Source organism: Mustelus asterias, chromosome 12 (genome assembly GCF_964213995.1).
Source record: "Mustelus asterias chromosome 12, sMusAst1.hap1.1, whole genome shotgun sequence".
Lineage (NCBI taxonomy): Eukaryota > Metazoa > Chordata > Chondrichthyes > Carcharhiniformes > Triakidae > Mustelus > Mustelus asterias.
In genome coordinates this window covers 8465125-8479727 of record NC_135812.1, presented here as the reverse complement: position 1 = coordinate 8479727, position 14603 = coordinate 8465125, and the positions used below count along the sequence as shown (strand labels likewise).

At 48.7% G+C, this 14603-nt stretch overlaps 1 protein-coding gene across 1 annotated transcript in view; it reads right to left on the bottom strand.

Annotated features, from left to right (window-relative positions):
- Window positions 1–1343: 1343 nt before the first annotated feature.
- LOC144501218 (reticulon-4 receptor-like 1) overlaps window positions 1344–14603 on the bottom strand; it is a 66118-nt gene continuing 52858 nt past the window's right edge. The window contains exon 2 of the mRNA XM_078224667.1: window positions 1344–2781. Coding sequence (XP_078080793.1) covers window positions 1469–2781 — 1313 coding nt within the window. The 3' untranslated portion in view covers window positions 1344–1468. The remainder of the gene's footprint in view (window positions 2782–14603) is intronic.

The following is a 14603-nucleotide window of genomic DNA, read 5'->3' as shown; positions in this document are numbered from 1 at the left end:
AGGGGAGGTGCTGGATAGGGAAAGGGGGGAGAAAGTGGAGGAGTTGGGTAGGGAAATGGGGGAGGGGGTGGGTTCTGTTCCCTTCAGTCCTGAAACTTCATCCTCCTATCCCAACACCTTTCACCAAAGTGTTTCAGACAAGAGGGAACTCCAGAGTGCACAAAGAAGCCAACGCGGCCTTAGGCCTTCAATTGTTTAGAATGGATGAACACAGCACTTGTTATCCCGATTTCTTCAGAAAAAAACGTTTGTGTTTTTTTTTTATAGAGATATATATATATATTTAAAGCAATTCTGTAAATTCAGGTACAACAAATATTAATACTTGGTACAGAATGAAGAAAATGGAAAGGCTTCAGCCTCCCTATCGAAAGGAGCCACATCATCAACACCAAAAGTTAGCGTTTTATTTCTCTTCAGCTCTGGGCAACCACCATCCAAGTTTAGGGGCAGACAAAGCAGAAGCCAACGCATTAAACCAGAACAGCACAGACTCCCGCATCTATCCTATCTGGATCCGTGGCTTGTGTTTGAAGAAGCATCTTCCATCTCCTCAAGACAGAAGAAGAAAGAAAAACACCTTAGCGTAAGCTGGACGAGGGTAGCAATATAATCTGTAAACATACATTTCCAGAAAATTAACAGGGGTCAATTAGATAAGGGCTGTGCATATTGTCCAAAGGGTAGGTATAGACGCTTAAAAAAAAGGAATTATTCCATTACGAATCTTTGCACACAATTATCTGGCCTCCAGTTTTTTTTTTGGTACTTGGATGAATCAAGCTCTGTGTTTTAGACCATGTTCCTCCGTCGCGATTATGCAGTGCATATTATTCAGCTGGGGATCTGGTCAAAGAAGGAAGCCTCCTCATCAAAAGGCGGACGAGGCCAACTTTGTTTGAGGGTTTTGTTTTGAGGGATCAAGCCCGTGTCGGGGGCGCAGAAAAAACGTCTGGAACCACCATTGCTTTGGTAACCATCACACTGGGAAATGCCTCTGGGAAACAATGGTGCGATCAAGAGTTTTGGGCTTGTTCCCAAGGGGCACAAGTCAGCAGCAGGTGGGGCAAAATTGACTCCGGGGGAGGTGGGGGGAGGGGGGGGTTGGGGGAGGGTGGGGTGGGGTTTGTGTTGTTCAAATATTATTTCCGAGTGCGCCCTCTGATATACTTCCTGCTGCCTGTAGCTAGTGGGGGAACTCCTTCGCCACATCATCGTGTGTTGCCGGTTCAGTTCCATTGGGCGTGTATTCCAACAATTTCCAATTATATTCCAATGGTCCAAAAGAGATGCAATCCAACAAATCCATGGCCTGCCTAAGCACATAGTAACAGTATTAATCGCTTGTAACTTTAAAAATTGATTTTTTTTTTGTTGTTTTTTTTTGAAATTTTTTTTTTTTGGTCCCTACTGGATTGACGGCAGTGTTAGAATGTCTTTGCCCTTTTCGTTACTGGGGGAAGCAGGCTCAACGGATGATGAGGACCAGGGCGACCAGGAGAGTGAGCCATCCAGCGCTGGGGCGGGGGCTGCCTCCCCCTCCGGCGGGCTGTTGGATTCCGGGCGGGAGTTCCAAGTGCGTGCGACGGGTGCACTTAATCCTTGACCTGCGCCGGGGTGAGAATGGACGGATGGTCTGCGGTTTCTGCCCGGCGTCAGGCAGGTAATCGCTGCCCCACATCCCATCGGGCGTCCCGTCCGGCGCCATCTTTGGGGCCGCCTCCCCCGCGTCGTCCTGCTGGCTGGTGCCGTTCTTGCCGGGCGACGGGTGCTCCGATCCGGACGCCCCGCCCCGCGAGGAGTGCCCGGCCTCCAGCCCGTTGTTGATCCCGTGATGGGGGTGGTGCCGCGTCCGGATCTGGTTGAGCGACTCCGACCCCGTGCAGTTCTTGAAGTGGCGGGAGGACAGCACCTTGAGGTCGACCCCCTGCAGCTCCCGGGGGGACTCGCAGATAACGCTGCTGCTTGCCCCTCTGAACCTCTGGAGCCATTCCCACAAGGAGCGAGCTTTGCAGGTACATTCCCAAGGATTGCCATTCAGCCTGAGATACTGCAGTGATCCGAGCTCCGCCAAACATTCCCCGGGAAGCGAGCTCAGGCTGTTATTGAACAGATACAAAGTGGCCAACCGGCGAAGGTCATGGAAAACCCTTTTGTTGACCCAATGAAGCCGATTCTGGTGCAGCAAGAGGCGGTCCAGGTTGACCAGGCCTCTGAAGGTGTTTTGGGACAAACTCAATAATTTATTCCCATGCAGGAAGAGCTGTGTCAGGTTCACCAGCTCCAGGAACAGGTCATCCTGTAGGTACTCTATGTGGTTCTCCTGCAGGTATAGGTACTGCAAGTTGTGAAGGCCTTCAAAGATTCCATTGGGTAGGAAGGTCAACCCGCAGCGATAGAGATGCAAAGCGTGGAGCTTCTCCAAGCCGTTGAAGGTCTCTGCGTCCAGGAACCTCAGGTGCCGGTTGTCCCCGAGGTCAAGTTCCTCGAGGAGGCCGAATCCGCGGAAGGCTTCGGGGTCGATGAACGTGATATTGTTGGAGTAGAGCCAAAGGGTGACCGTGGAGGGGCTGAAGGTGTTCCTCAGCAACAGAGTTATCCGGTTATTCTGGAGGAATATTCTCTCGCTGTTGGCGGGAATTCCTTCCGGGATGGAGGTGAATCCGTGTGACTGGCACGTGACAGTCATGGGGGAAGGGTAGCAAACACAGTGTCTGGGGCAAGAGAGCGAAATGTGGAACTCCAATCCAAGCAAGATCAGGAACAGTTCGAGGTTACAGCCTGAAATAAGAGGAAACACACGGTGAGTCACAATCATATTTATACACGGTCCTGCATTTGCTTTCAAAACTTTAAGCCGTAGGAAGAAACACTTGAAAGTAATTTATGTTATTCTAGTATAATAGCACGATTAACCAAACTAGCAATTAGCTTCTCCAAGACCAAAGTACAACGGAAGATGGAAATCTGAAATAAAGACAGGGAGAGGGGGCGATCTCACCAAAAACATTCTAAGTGCTGAACGTGTGTGAAAACAGGAGGGAATCGATCTGATTTTTTTTTGGGCAAGTTAAAAAGCCAATCTTACCTCATTTTGATACGCAACACCACTGCCTCCCCGCAACTACAGCCGATCATCCCTCCTCCCGAATAGACTATCTGATGCGACCCCCACCCACCCCACGCATGGAGTGGTCAATTTCTCCCCCAACCCCTGCCACCCTGGCCAATCGCCCTCTCCATCCCATTTGCAGAGTGCACAGCATCCCCCCCCCCCCCCCCCCCCGCCCTGCCCACCTCCCCTGAAGCCACAATCCTTCAGGCCCCACCCTTTCCCATTAGGCCCCATCCATTGGCACTGCCCGGTGCGCACTGCCAGTGTGCCAAGCTGACAGTGGGTAGTGCCCAGTGGGCAGCGACAGGGTGCCAGGCGGGCAGTGCCAGTGTGCCGGGTGGGCAGTGTCAGGGTGCCCGGCGGGCAGTGTCAGGCTGGCATTGCCCAAAGGGGCACCTCCATCCCTGACCTCCCAGAGGGGCATCAATGGGCTCTGGTCCTACCAGTGAGGCCATCACGACAGCTCCCCGTTGATGGAGACCACACGTGATCCTCGCCAGTGAGGACATTCACCGGCAAGGCCGCTAAGGCAAGTGAGCCAGAGCGATTGCATCCCGGACTCACTTGAAATATTTAAATTCTACTTACCATAGAATTGAAATATTACAATCAGCCTGTTCGGGTGCAAAGCTGATCTCGCCGGATATCCGGGGCTGGTAAGACTGCGAGAGGTGAGAAATCAGATGTGAACCCCATTTTTCAGCTCTCTCGCAATTTTACCGGCTTGCCCCACCCACCAATCGGTGGGACAAGAAGGTCCGGTCACCTCCCCAGAGAATTCTGGAAACACTCTGCAAGAAATGTACAGCTGTTCACACTGAGTTTAACGATTTCAGATTGTAATCCCTGGTCTCCAACTGGTTTCAATTTCTTTGCAGCTTTTGTTATCTTTATCTCGTTTCTTTGCTTTCGGGCAGTGGCGCACCTGCTCTAGGTACAACCTCTGTGCCTCTCATTCCTTTCCTCACCTCATTGTGTCAGGTGGGTGAGTCAGGCTCCGTTTAGAGGGTTCAGAGGGGAAGTGAAAATAAAAACAAATAAAAGAAGCAAAGGGAAGGTATGAGGAGAGACTGGCAGCTAACATAATATTAAAAATATTTAATAAAGAGGAATGGGACTGGATAAGGAACCTAAAAGACGATTGTCTAAAAGAGCACATCTGAGATATTAAATCACTACTTTGCATTTGTTTTTAACCAAGGAAGAAAATTCTGGATAAAAGCAAAATACGGCAGATACTGGAATCTTTGATTTGATTTATTATTGTCACATGTATTAGTATACAGTGAAAAGTATTGTTTTTTGCGCGCTATACAGACAAAGCATACCGTTCATAGAGAAGGAAACGAGAGAGTGCAGAATGTAGTGTTACAGTCACAGCTAATGTAAGTAGTCTCACATCACCAGGTTAAAGTCCAACAGGTTTATTTGGTAGCCAGGCTACCAATAGCTAGGGTGTAGAGAAAGATCAACTTAATGCAAGGTAAGTCCATCCAAAAGTCTGACAGCAGCAGGGAAGAAGCTGTTCTTGAGTCGGTTGGTACGTGACCTCAGACTTTTGTATCTCATTCCAGACGGAAGAAGGTGGAAGAGAGAATGTCCGGGGTGCGTGGGGGTCCTTAATTATGCTGGCTGCTTTGCCGAGGCAGCGGGAAGTGTAGACGGAGTCAATGGATGGGAGGCTGGTCTGCGTGATGGTTTGGGCGACATTCACGACCTTTTGTGGTTCCTTGCGGGTCTTGGACAGAGCAGGAGCCCAGACCAAGCTGAGATACAAACCAGAAAGAATGCTTTCTATGGTGCATCTGTAAAAGTTGGTGAGAGTCGTAGCTGACATGCCAATCTGAAACAAAACCTGAATCTGAAACAAAAACAGAAAATGCTGGAAAATCTCAGCAGGTCTGACAGCATCTGTGGAGAGAGAATAGAGCCAACGTTTCGAGTCCAGATGACCCTTCGTCAGGGGATCCTGGTGTAATGCACACATCTTCCATGGCCAATCAGGCGCTGGAGTAGGACTCACACCCAGAGTTTCTGGCTTGGAGGCAGGGACACTAACCCACTGCACCTCCAGTGAAGCACTGGACTGGCAAAAATTACATATTAAATAGGATGGCTGCATTTAAAGTTAAATAGGCTGGCACGGTGGCACAGTAGTTAGCACTGCCACCTCACAGCACCAGGGACCCGGGTTCAATACCAGCCTTGGGTGACTGTCTGCACTCTCTCATTTCCTTCTCTATGAACGGTATGCCCTGTCTATAAAGCGCGCAAGAAACAATACTTTTCACTGTATACTAATACATGTGACAATAATAAATCAAATCAAATCGAATCAAAATCAAATCAAAGTCTATGTGGAATTTGCATGTTCTCCCCGTGTCTGTGTGGGTTTCCTCCGGGTGCTCTAGTTTTCTCCCATATTCCAAAGATGTGCAGGTCAGGTGGATTGGCCATGATAAATTGCCCCTTAGTGTCCAAAGATGTGCAGGTTAGGTGGATTGGCCTTGATAAATTGCCCCTGGTGTCCAAAGATGTGCAGGTTAGGTGGATTGGCCTTGATAAATTGCCCCTTAGTGTCCAAAGATGTGTAAATTAGGGAGATTAGCGGGGTAAATACATGGGGTTATGGGGATAGGGCCTGGGTAAGATTTTAAAAAGGTGACTCGATGGGCCGAATGGTCTCCTTCTGCACTGAAGGCATTCTCTGATTCTATGAAGTCACCAGGACCGGATGAGATGCATCCAAAGATATTGACAGAAGTGAGGATAGAAACTGTGAGGCATAGGCCATAATTATTCAATCCTCCTTAGATACAGGGGTGATGCCAAATGACTAAAGAATTGGAAATCTAACACAGTTGTGCAAAGAAATGTATAAGTATAAGCCCAGCACTACATGCCAGACAATTTAACCTCAATACTGATAGAAAAGGCAATTCAGCACAGAATTAACAGTCACTTAGGCAAATGCGGATTAATTAATGAAAGGCAGTATGGATTGGTTAAGGGTAAATCATGCTTAAGTAACCTCCTTCAGTTTTTTGATGAGTTAACACAGAGGGTTGATGAGGGTAATGCAATTTTTGTGTTCTGCTGAAAGACATTTGAGAAAGTGCCACATAACGGACTTGTCAGCCAAGTTAGAATTCATGGAATAAAAGGGACAGGAGCAGCACATAAGACATTGGGGGTGGCATGGTGGCACAGCGGTTAGCACTGCTGCTTCACAGTGCCAGGGACCCAGGTTCGATTCCCGGCTTGGGTCACGGTCTGTGTGGAATTTGCACGTTCTCCCCGTGTCTGCGTGGGTTTCCTCCGGGTGCTCTGGTTTCCTCCCACAGTCCGAAAGGCGTGCTGGTTAGGTGCATTGACCATGCTAAATTCTCTCTCAGTGTACCCGGCCAGTGTGGCGACTAGGGGATTTTCACAGTATCTCCATTGCAGTGTTAATGTAAGCCTACTTGAGACACGAACTTCAAAAAAATGTTTAAAAACTTGGCAGAATGACAGAGAGTTGCTTTTCGGACTGGAAGAAGGTACTTGGTGGGATTTCCCAGTGTTCATACCTCTGCTTTACTTGATACGTATTAATAGCCTGGACTCCAGTGTAGCAGAGCGCACCTTCAAATTCTGCAGATGTAATAACTCCACGGAGGCAAAAAGTCCTGTCACCAAGTTACTTTATTTACACCATACATCTGTACACAGCCAGCTCTCCAGTTGCTCCCTGCTGAATGCAGGCTGGGAGTCTGACACACCTGCTTTAAATAGGGAGCATAAGGTTCCCTGATTTAACCATCAATTAGGACTCATCAGCTAGTTCATACTCTAGCAAGCCAACCTTGCTGAAGGCATCACAGCAGATGACGCAGAAACTTGGATGTATTGCGAACTGTGAAGAGGATAGTGTTAAACTTCAGGCATGCAGGTGGACAAGTGTCAGATGAAATTCAATGGAGAGAAGTGTCAAATGATTCATTTTAGTAGGAAGAAGATGGAAAGTCAATGTAAAATAAAGAGTCCAATTCTAAAGGGTGTGCTGGAGGAAGGGGGCTTTAGTGCACAGTCGTTGAAGATGCCAGGGTGGATTGAGGAATTGAACAATAAAGCTTATGGGGCAAAAACAGGAAAATGCTGGAAAATCTCAGCAGGTCCCTCAGCATCTGTGGAGAAAGAATAGAGTCAACGTTTCGAATCTGGATGACCCTTCAGCAGAGCTGATGGGATCCTGGCTTTATACATAGGGGCAGCGAAGATAAAAGCAAGGAGGACTGTATAGAACACTGGTTTGGCCTCAACTAGAGTATCATTGTTTTCTGTTCACTTTAAGAAAGATGGGAAAATATTAGGTGATGTGCAGGAAAGATTTGAGAGAGTGTTCCGTGAACGAGGAACTTCAGTTACATGGATGGATTGGAGAAGCTGGAAGTGTTCCCCTTTGGAGAAGGGAAGGTTTAAGAGGAGATTTGTTGGAGATGTTCAAAATCATGAGGGGTCGGGACAGATTAGAGATAACCTATTCCCGTTGACAGAAGGTTCCAGAACCAGAGCAGACCGACTTAAGGTGATTGGAAAATGGAAAAACATTTTCCATGCAGCAAGTGGAAAACACCGCCTGAAAGTATGGTGGAGGCAGGATCACTCAATGCCTGCGAAAGAGAGTTGGATAATTATCTGAAGAGAAAAGGTTTGCAGGATTACAGAGAAACGGTTGGGGAATGATCCGAAAGCGAGAGAGTGGCACGGTGGCACACTGGTTAGCACTGCTGCCTCACAGCACCAGGGACCTGGGTTCAATTCCCGGCTTGGGTCACTGTCTGTGTGGAGTCTGCACATTCTCCTCGTGTCTGCGTGGGTTTCCTCCGGGTGCTCCGGCTTCCTTTCACAGTCAGAAAGATGTGCTGGTTAGGTGCATTGGCTGTGCTAAATTCACTACCACAGGCGCTGGAGTGTGGTGACTAGGGGATTTTCACAGTAATTTCATTGCAGTGTGAATGTAAGCCTACTTGTGGCTAAGAAATAAACGTGACTTAACTCTGTTGTAGTGAGCTAGCACAGACACAATGGGCCAAATGGCCTCCATCTTTGCTGTAATCATTCTATGACTACTCTTGATGGCCTTGAGTGACTAACTCCTTAATCTCTCCTGTCTTCCACCCTCTCACAAACCTTTGCTTCTTTCCCAGTCTCGTCTTGCGCTAATCTCATTCCGTTTCCAAGTTTTGACGAAAGGTCATCGACCTGAAATGTTATCTTGGGTTTCTCTCCCCGTGGATGCTGTGTGACCTGCGAGGCATTAGTGACTTTTATTTCGGAAAGGCATTGCATCGGGTGCGCCTCATAGATCACACACTGTTGAGACTTCCTCACCTCCAGCCTCCAATCTCTTTCTCTCTCTCTCTCTCCATGGCAACCCTTCCTTGTTTGTCAATCAATCTCTCACCCACCATTTTCTTCTCCGGCTCACCCTTTCACAGGATATCGAGGGTGCCAGAAACTCGAGCAGAATCCCTGTGTTACCTCACCGTTACTTCTTAACATCTTCCATTCCTGCACTTTTAAACCTCGGCCAATATTTTCCAATATTTCGAACATCAGGAGCAAGCGGCCTTTATCACCCTCTCGGTTCTCAAGGTCAGCTACACACTGATAGGGAGATGAATCAATGGAATCTGGATCTGGAGGCAGCAGGGTTAAACTCAAACGGCGACAGAAGTAGCCATTATTATTTCCCTCGTCACTGTTTCCTGTTGGCTTTCGTTCGTTGTTCTGGAACGGGTCCCACTCGAGGCAGCCGGCAGGGGTCAGCCATTTGCAATGTTTTCCTACATCTTGTCCTTCCAAACTGCCCCGATGAGCTGTACATATTGAACTCACCAGTGCCAGCTGTGTCTCAGTCAGTGGCACTTCTGTTTCTGATTCAGAAGGTTGTGGGTTCAAATACCACTCCAGAGTTTTGGACACTGAAGACAGGCCTCCGACTGCAGCTCAGGCCAATATTTATCCTTCAATCAACTAAAAACCAGTCCTTCTGGCCAGTGTCGCATTACTGTTTCGCAGAATCATAGAATCCCTTTGGTGCAGAAGGAGGCCATTCGGCCCATCGAGTCTGCACCAGGCCCAATCCCCCCTTCACCCTATCCCCGTACCCTCACACATTTACCCCCTGAATCCCCTTAACCTGCAGATCTTGGGACATAAGGGACAATTTAGCATGGCTAATCCACCTAACCTACACATCTTTGGACACTAGGGCAATTTAGCATGGCCAATCCACCTAACCTACACATCTTTGGACACTAAGGGGCAACTTAGTATGGCCAATCCACCTAACCTACACATCTTTGGACACTAAGGGGCAACTTAGTATGGCCAATCCACCTATTCTACACATCTTTGGACACTAAGGGGCAACTTAGTATGGCCAATCCGCCTATTCTACACATCTTTGGACACTAAGGGGCAATTTCGCATGGCGAATCCACCTAACCTGCACATCTTTGGACACTAAGGGGCAATTTACCATGGCCAATCCACCTAACCTGCACATCTTTGGAGTGTGGGAGGAAACCGGAGCACCCAGAGAAAACCCATGCAGACACAGGGAGAACGTACAAACTCCACACAGACAGTCATAGAGGTTTACAGCATGGAAACAGACCCTTCGGCCCAAGTTGTCCATGCTGCCCAGTTTTTACCATTAAGCTAGTCACCCAGGGCCGAAATTGAACCCGGGTCCCTGGTCCTGTGAGACAGCAGGGCTAACCCTGGAGCTTGGTGTGTGAAACGGAAACAGACAGCCCAGAGATGACCTGAGGTTGTGAAAGGCATCATATGAATGCAAGTCTTTAACTGAGGGAATGCTGCACTGTCAGAGGTGCTGTCCTTCAGATGAGACGTGGAGCCAAAGCACCGTCTTCCCTCTCAGGTGGATGTAAGAAATCCAGTGGGGTTACTTAGAGAAGCGATGTTTACTCTTCAGCCCACATCACTAGGGCAGATCACCTGGTCATGATCACATTGCTGCCCGTGGGATCTTGCTGTGCAGCACATTAGCTGCCGCGTTTCTCACAATGGAACAGAGGCTGCGCTGCAAAAGTGCTTTGTTTCATGTAAGGTGTCGCCTGAGGTTGTGAAAGGTGTTTCAGCAATGCAAGTTCGCCCCTGTTTATTCAATCGTGAAGGAGCTATCAATGGCGGCACGGTGGCCCAGTGGTTAACACTGCTGCCTCACAGCGCCAGGGACCCGGGTTCAATTCCAGCCTTGGGTCACTGTCTGTGTGGAGTTTGCACATTCTCCCCGTGTCTGCGTGGGTTCTCTCCGGGTGCTCCAGTTTCCTCCCACACGCCAAAGGTATATGGGTTAGGTTGATTGGCCATGCCCCAGTCAGGGGGATTAGCAGGGTAAACATGAGGGTTGTGGGAATAGAGCCTGGGTGGGATTGTGGTCGGCGCGGACGCAATGGGCCGAATGGCCTTCTTCTGCACTGTAGAGATTCTATGAATGTCAGGGTCTATCCTGCCTCCGGCCCTTATTGATTCAGTGACACACACATCCCTTGAGAGGATTGAGACATACACATGCAGCTCACTTCACACAGATGCCCACTTTGCGATGGATTTGCTGTGTTAACTAGACCCAGGTGGAGACACTAAAATGCCTTGGTTACTGTGGACTGGACTGGGGAGACAGCCAATCAGGATTTCCAGCCCTGACTTCAGTCAGGCCGACATTTCTTGCCCATCCCTAATTGCCCCTTCAACTGAGTGTCTCACTCGGCAATTTCAGAGGGGCAGTTAAAGAGTCAACCACATTGCTGTGGCTCTGGAGTCACACGTAGGCCAGACCGGGTAAGGACAGCAGATTTCCTTCCCTAAAGAACATTAGTGAACCAGACGGCTTTTCACTGCAACCACTGATTGTTGCCATGGTTACTGAGACTAGCTTTTCAATTCTAGATTTTATTCATTAAGTTTAAATTCCACCGGGAGCCGTGATGGGATCTGAACTCACGTTCCCAAGGCATTAGCGTCTGGATTCTTTTTTTTACTCACACCAGCGTCGCTGACTGGCCAGCATTTATTGCCCATCCCTGGTTGCCCGAGGGCAGTTGAGAGTCAACCACATTGCTGTGGCTCTGGAGTCACATGTAGGCCAGACTGGGTAAGGTCAGTAGATTTCCTTCCCGAAAGGACATTAGTGAACCCCAGATGGGTTTTTCTCACAATCGACAATGGGTCATCAGTAAATTTTTAATTCCAGATACTTTTATTGAAATCAAATTTCACCATCTGCTGTGGCGGGATTCGAACCCGGGTCCCCAGAACATTAGCTGAGTTTCCTGAATTAATAGTCTAGCAATAATACCACTAGGCCATCATCTCCCCAGTCACTGCACCAACATCTCCCCTCGGTGATGTATTTAGCCACAGATTCAATGATGACAGAGGGGTAGAGAAGCAAACACCTCCTGTGATAGAGTGGGAGGGATTTTCCCATCCCATCCGCCACGGGAATCGTAATGGGTGGGACACGGGACCATGCAAAGATCCATTGACCTCGCGCGGGATTTTCCAGTCTTGGGGCGAGCGTGGCTGGAAAATCCCGCCCATTGTGTCTGGCTGGTACACTCTGAGTTGCATTCTGCACTGCTGAAAACCAGCCACTGCGTTTGGCAAAGTCCCCCGTGTAAATTGTTTTGAGACTAGTTTAAGTTGGAAACTGCATAGAGAGTCAGTGTTGCTGCAGGAGACTGCAGGTTTACCTAGCTGGATGAGCAAACGTTGAAGGCTGAATTTGCCCAAATTACTTGTCTCGAGGGAAAATGCTTAAAAATATACGGCGTCGGCATAGCAACGGGCTGGGTCGCTCCTGTGTATTAGTGCTATGACGTTGACTCTCGTAAAGCAGCCTGAAGAGTGAGGGTGGACAAGGGGGCTGGGTGTTAGAGAGCGGGGAGAGAAACAGTCCGTCTGAAAGCACTCCCATACACGGTTACCACAGCAGATTTCACAAAGCTGCCCTCCTCCCTGGGTGTGGGACACCTGGAGTTGAGGAGGAGGCTGGAGAGGCAGCAGGTGACACAGGAAGGAGGGTAGTTTCTTTTTTAAAGTGCTACAAGAATACATCGTGAAGCGAAATGGAATGCTGCAGTAAAGATAGGGGTGAGGGAGCAGAAGGAATAACACAAGACAGCGGAGTGGCAACGCCCTGGCCTCAGAGGGACCAGAAACAAGTTAAATTTGCCTCTTTGATTTGATTTGATTTGATTTATTGTCACATGTATTAACATGCAGTGAAAAGTATTGTTTCTTACGGGCTATACAGACAAAGCATACCGTTCATAGAGAAGGAAAGGAGAGAGTGCAGAATGCAGTGTTACAGTCATAGCTTTGTCTTGCTCCATCACATTCAGTCCTGTTTTTAAATTCGTTCATGGGACATGGGCATCACTGGCTGACCAGCATTTATTGCCCATCCCTAGTTGCCCTTGGAGGGCAGTTAAGAGTGAACCACATTGCTGTGGCTCTGGAGTCACATGTAGGTCAGACCAGGTAAGGACGGCAGATTTCATAGAAGAATCATGGAAGCCCTACAGTGCAGAAAGAGGCCATTTGGCCCATCGGGTCTGCACCGACCACAATCCCACCCTGGCCCCACCCCCTTATCCCTACATATTTACCCGCTAATCCTCTAACCTACACATCTCAGGGGCAATTTTAGCATGGCCAATCAACCTAACCCACACATCTTTGGACTGTGGGAGGAAACCGGAGCACCCGGAGGAAACCCACGCAGACACGAGGAGAATGTGCAAACTCCACACAGACAGTGACCCAAGCCGGGAATCGAACCCAGGTCCCTGGAGCTGTGAAGCAGCAGTGCTAACCACTGTGCTACCATTTCCTTCCCTAAAGGGACATTAGTGAAGCAGATGGGTTTTTCCGACAATGGTTTCATGGTCATCAGTAGATTCTTAATTCCAGATTTTTTTTATTGAATTCAAGTTCCACCACCTGCCGTGGCAGGATTCGGACCCGGGTCCACAGAACATTAGCTGAGGTTCTGGATTAATAGTCTAGCGATAATACCATCATCTCCCCAGTCCTTGTCCTGGTCTGAACCGTGCTGACCAAGCGAAACACACTGAGGTGATATACCAAAATAAAAATAGGTTAGAATCCACAGGATTCCTCCTGGCGTGGAACAAGAAGGCCACATTGAATGGGGTCTGGGTCAGGCCTTGTAACCGGATTCAAATCTGTCCAGAAAGACGCACCTGAAGCCTACTCTGCCTGCTGAGTGCTTGATCCAGGGCCTGAGTCCTGGAATTCCCTCCCTACGCCTCTCCATCTCCACCTCCTCCTTTTAGACCACCCTTAAGAACTGTATTTTTTTAACCACACTCCTCGCCAACTGTGCTAAAGGATCCTTCTGTGGCGCAGTGCCAGTTTGTGTGTCTGATCATGCTCCTGCAAAGTATCTTGGGACATTTTACCATGTTAAAGCCATGTAAATACAAGTTGTTGTGTGGGTCCCAGCATGATTGGGATTGGCTGGAGAGGAGACAAATGGGTTTTCATAGAATCCCTACAATACAGATGGAGGCCATTTGGCCCATCGAGACTGCACCGACTCTCTGTCAGAGCATCTAACCAGGCCCCCCCCCACCCTAACCCCCATAAGCCCACACAATTACCCTGCTAATCCCCCTAACCTACACATCTTAGGACACTAAGGGGCAATTTAGTATGGCCAATCCACCTAAACTGCACATCCTTGGAGTGTGGGAGGAAACCGGAGCACTCAGAGGAAACCCACACAGACACGGGGAGAACGTGCAAACTCCACACAGTTACCCAAGCCAGAATCAAACCCAGGTCCCTGGCATGGTATATGGCAGCTTTCATAGGATCCCTACAGCGCAGAAGAGGTCATTCGGTCCATCGATTCTGCACCGACTCTCCAACAAAGCATCTTACCCAGGCTATCTCCCTACCCGATCCCCGTAACCCATTTTACCATGGCTAATTCGTCTAATCTACACATCTTGGGACACTAAGGGGCAATTTATCATGGCCAATCCACCCAACCTGCAAATCTTTGGGACTGTGGGAGGAAACCCACGCAGACACTGGGAGAACGCGCAGACTCTGCACAGACAGTGACCCGAGCCGGGAATCGAACCCGGCTCCCTGGCGCTGTGAGGCAGCAGTGCTAACCACTGTGCCGCCCTTTTGTGAAGCGCATGCTGAGTGAAACTGCAAAGGTATTGCTATCACCATGTTTCTTTCAGCTCCCCGTAGCTTGTGGAACAATCAGTATTGGTCTGAATTATTGAAGAATCGTTCTTGGGATTTATCCCCCCGCTTACATATTTTAAACCTCAAATCCTGCAAGACGTACAAGCAATATGAGTTGTTTAAAAGGTAATTAAGCATTTTTAACCGGGGAACAGGTATTTCTATTCATATATATGTATAT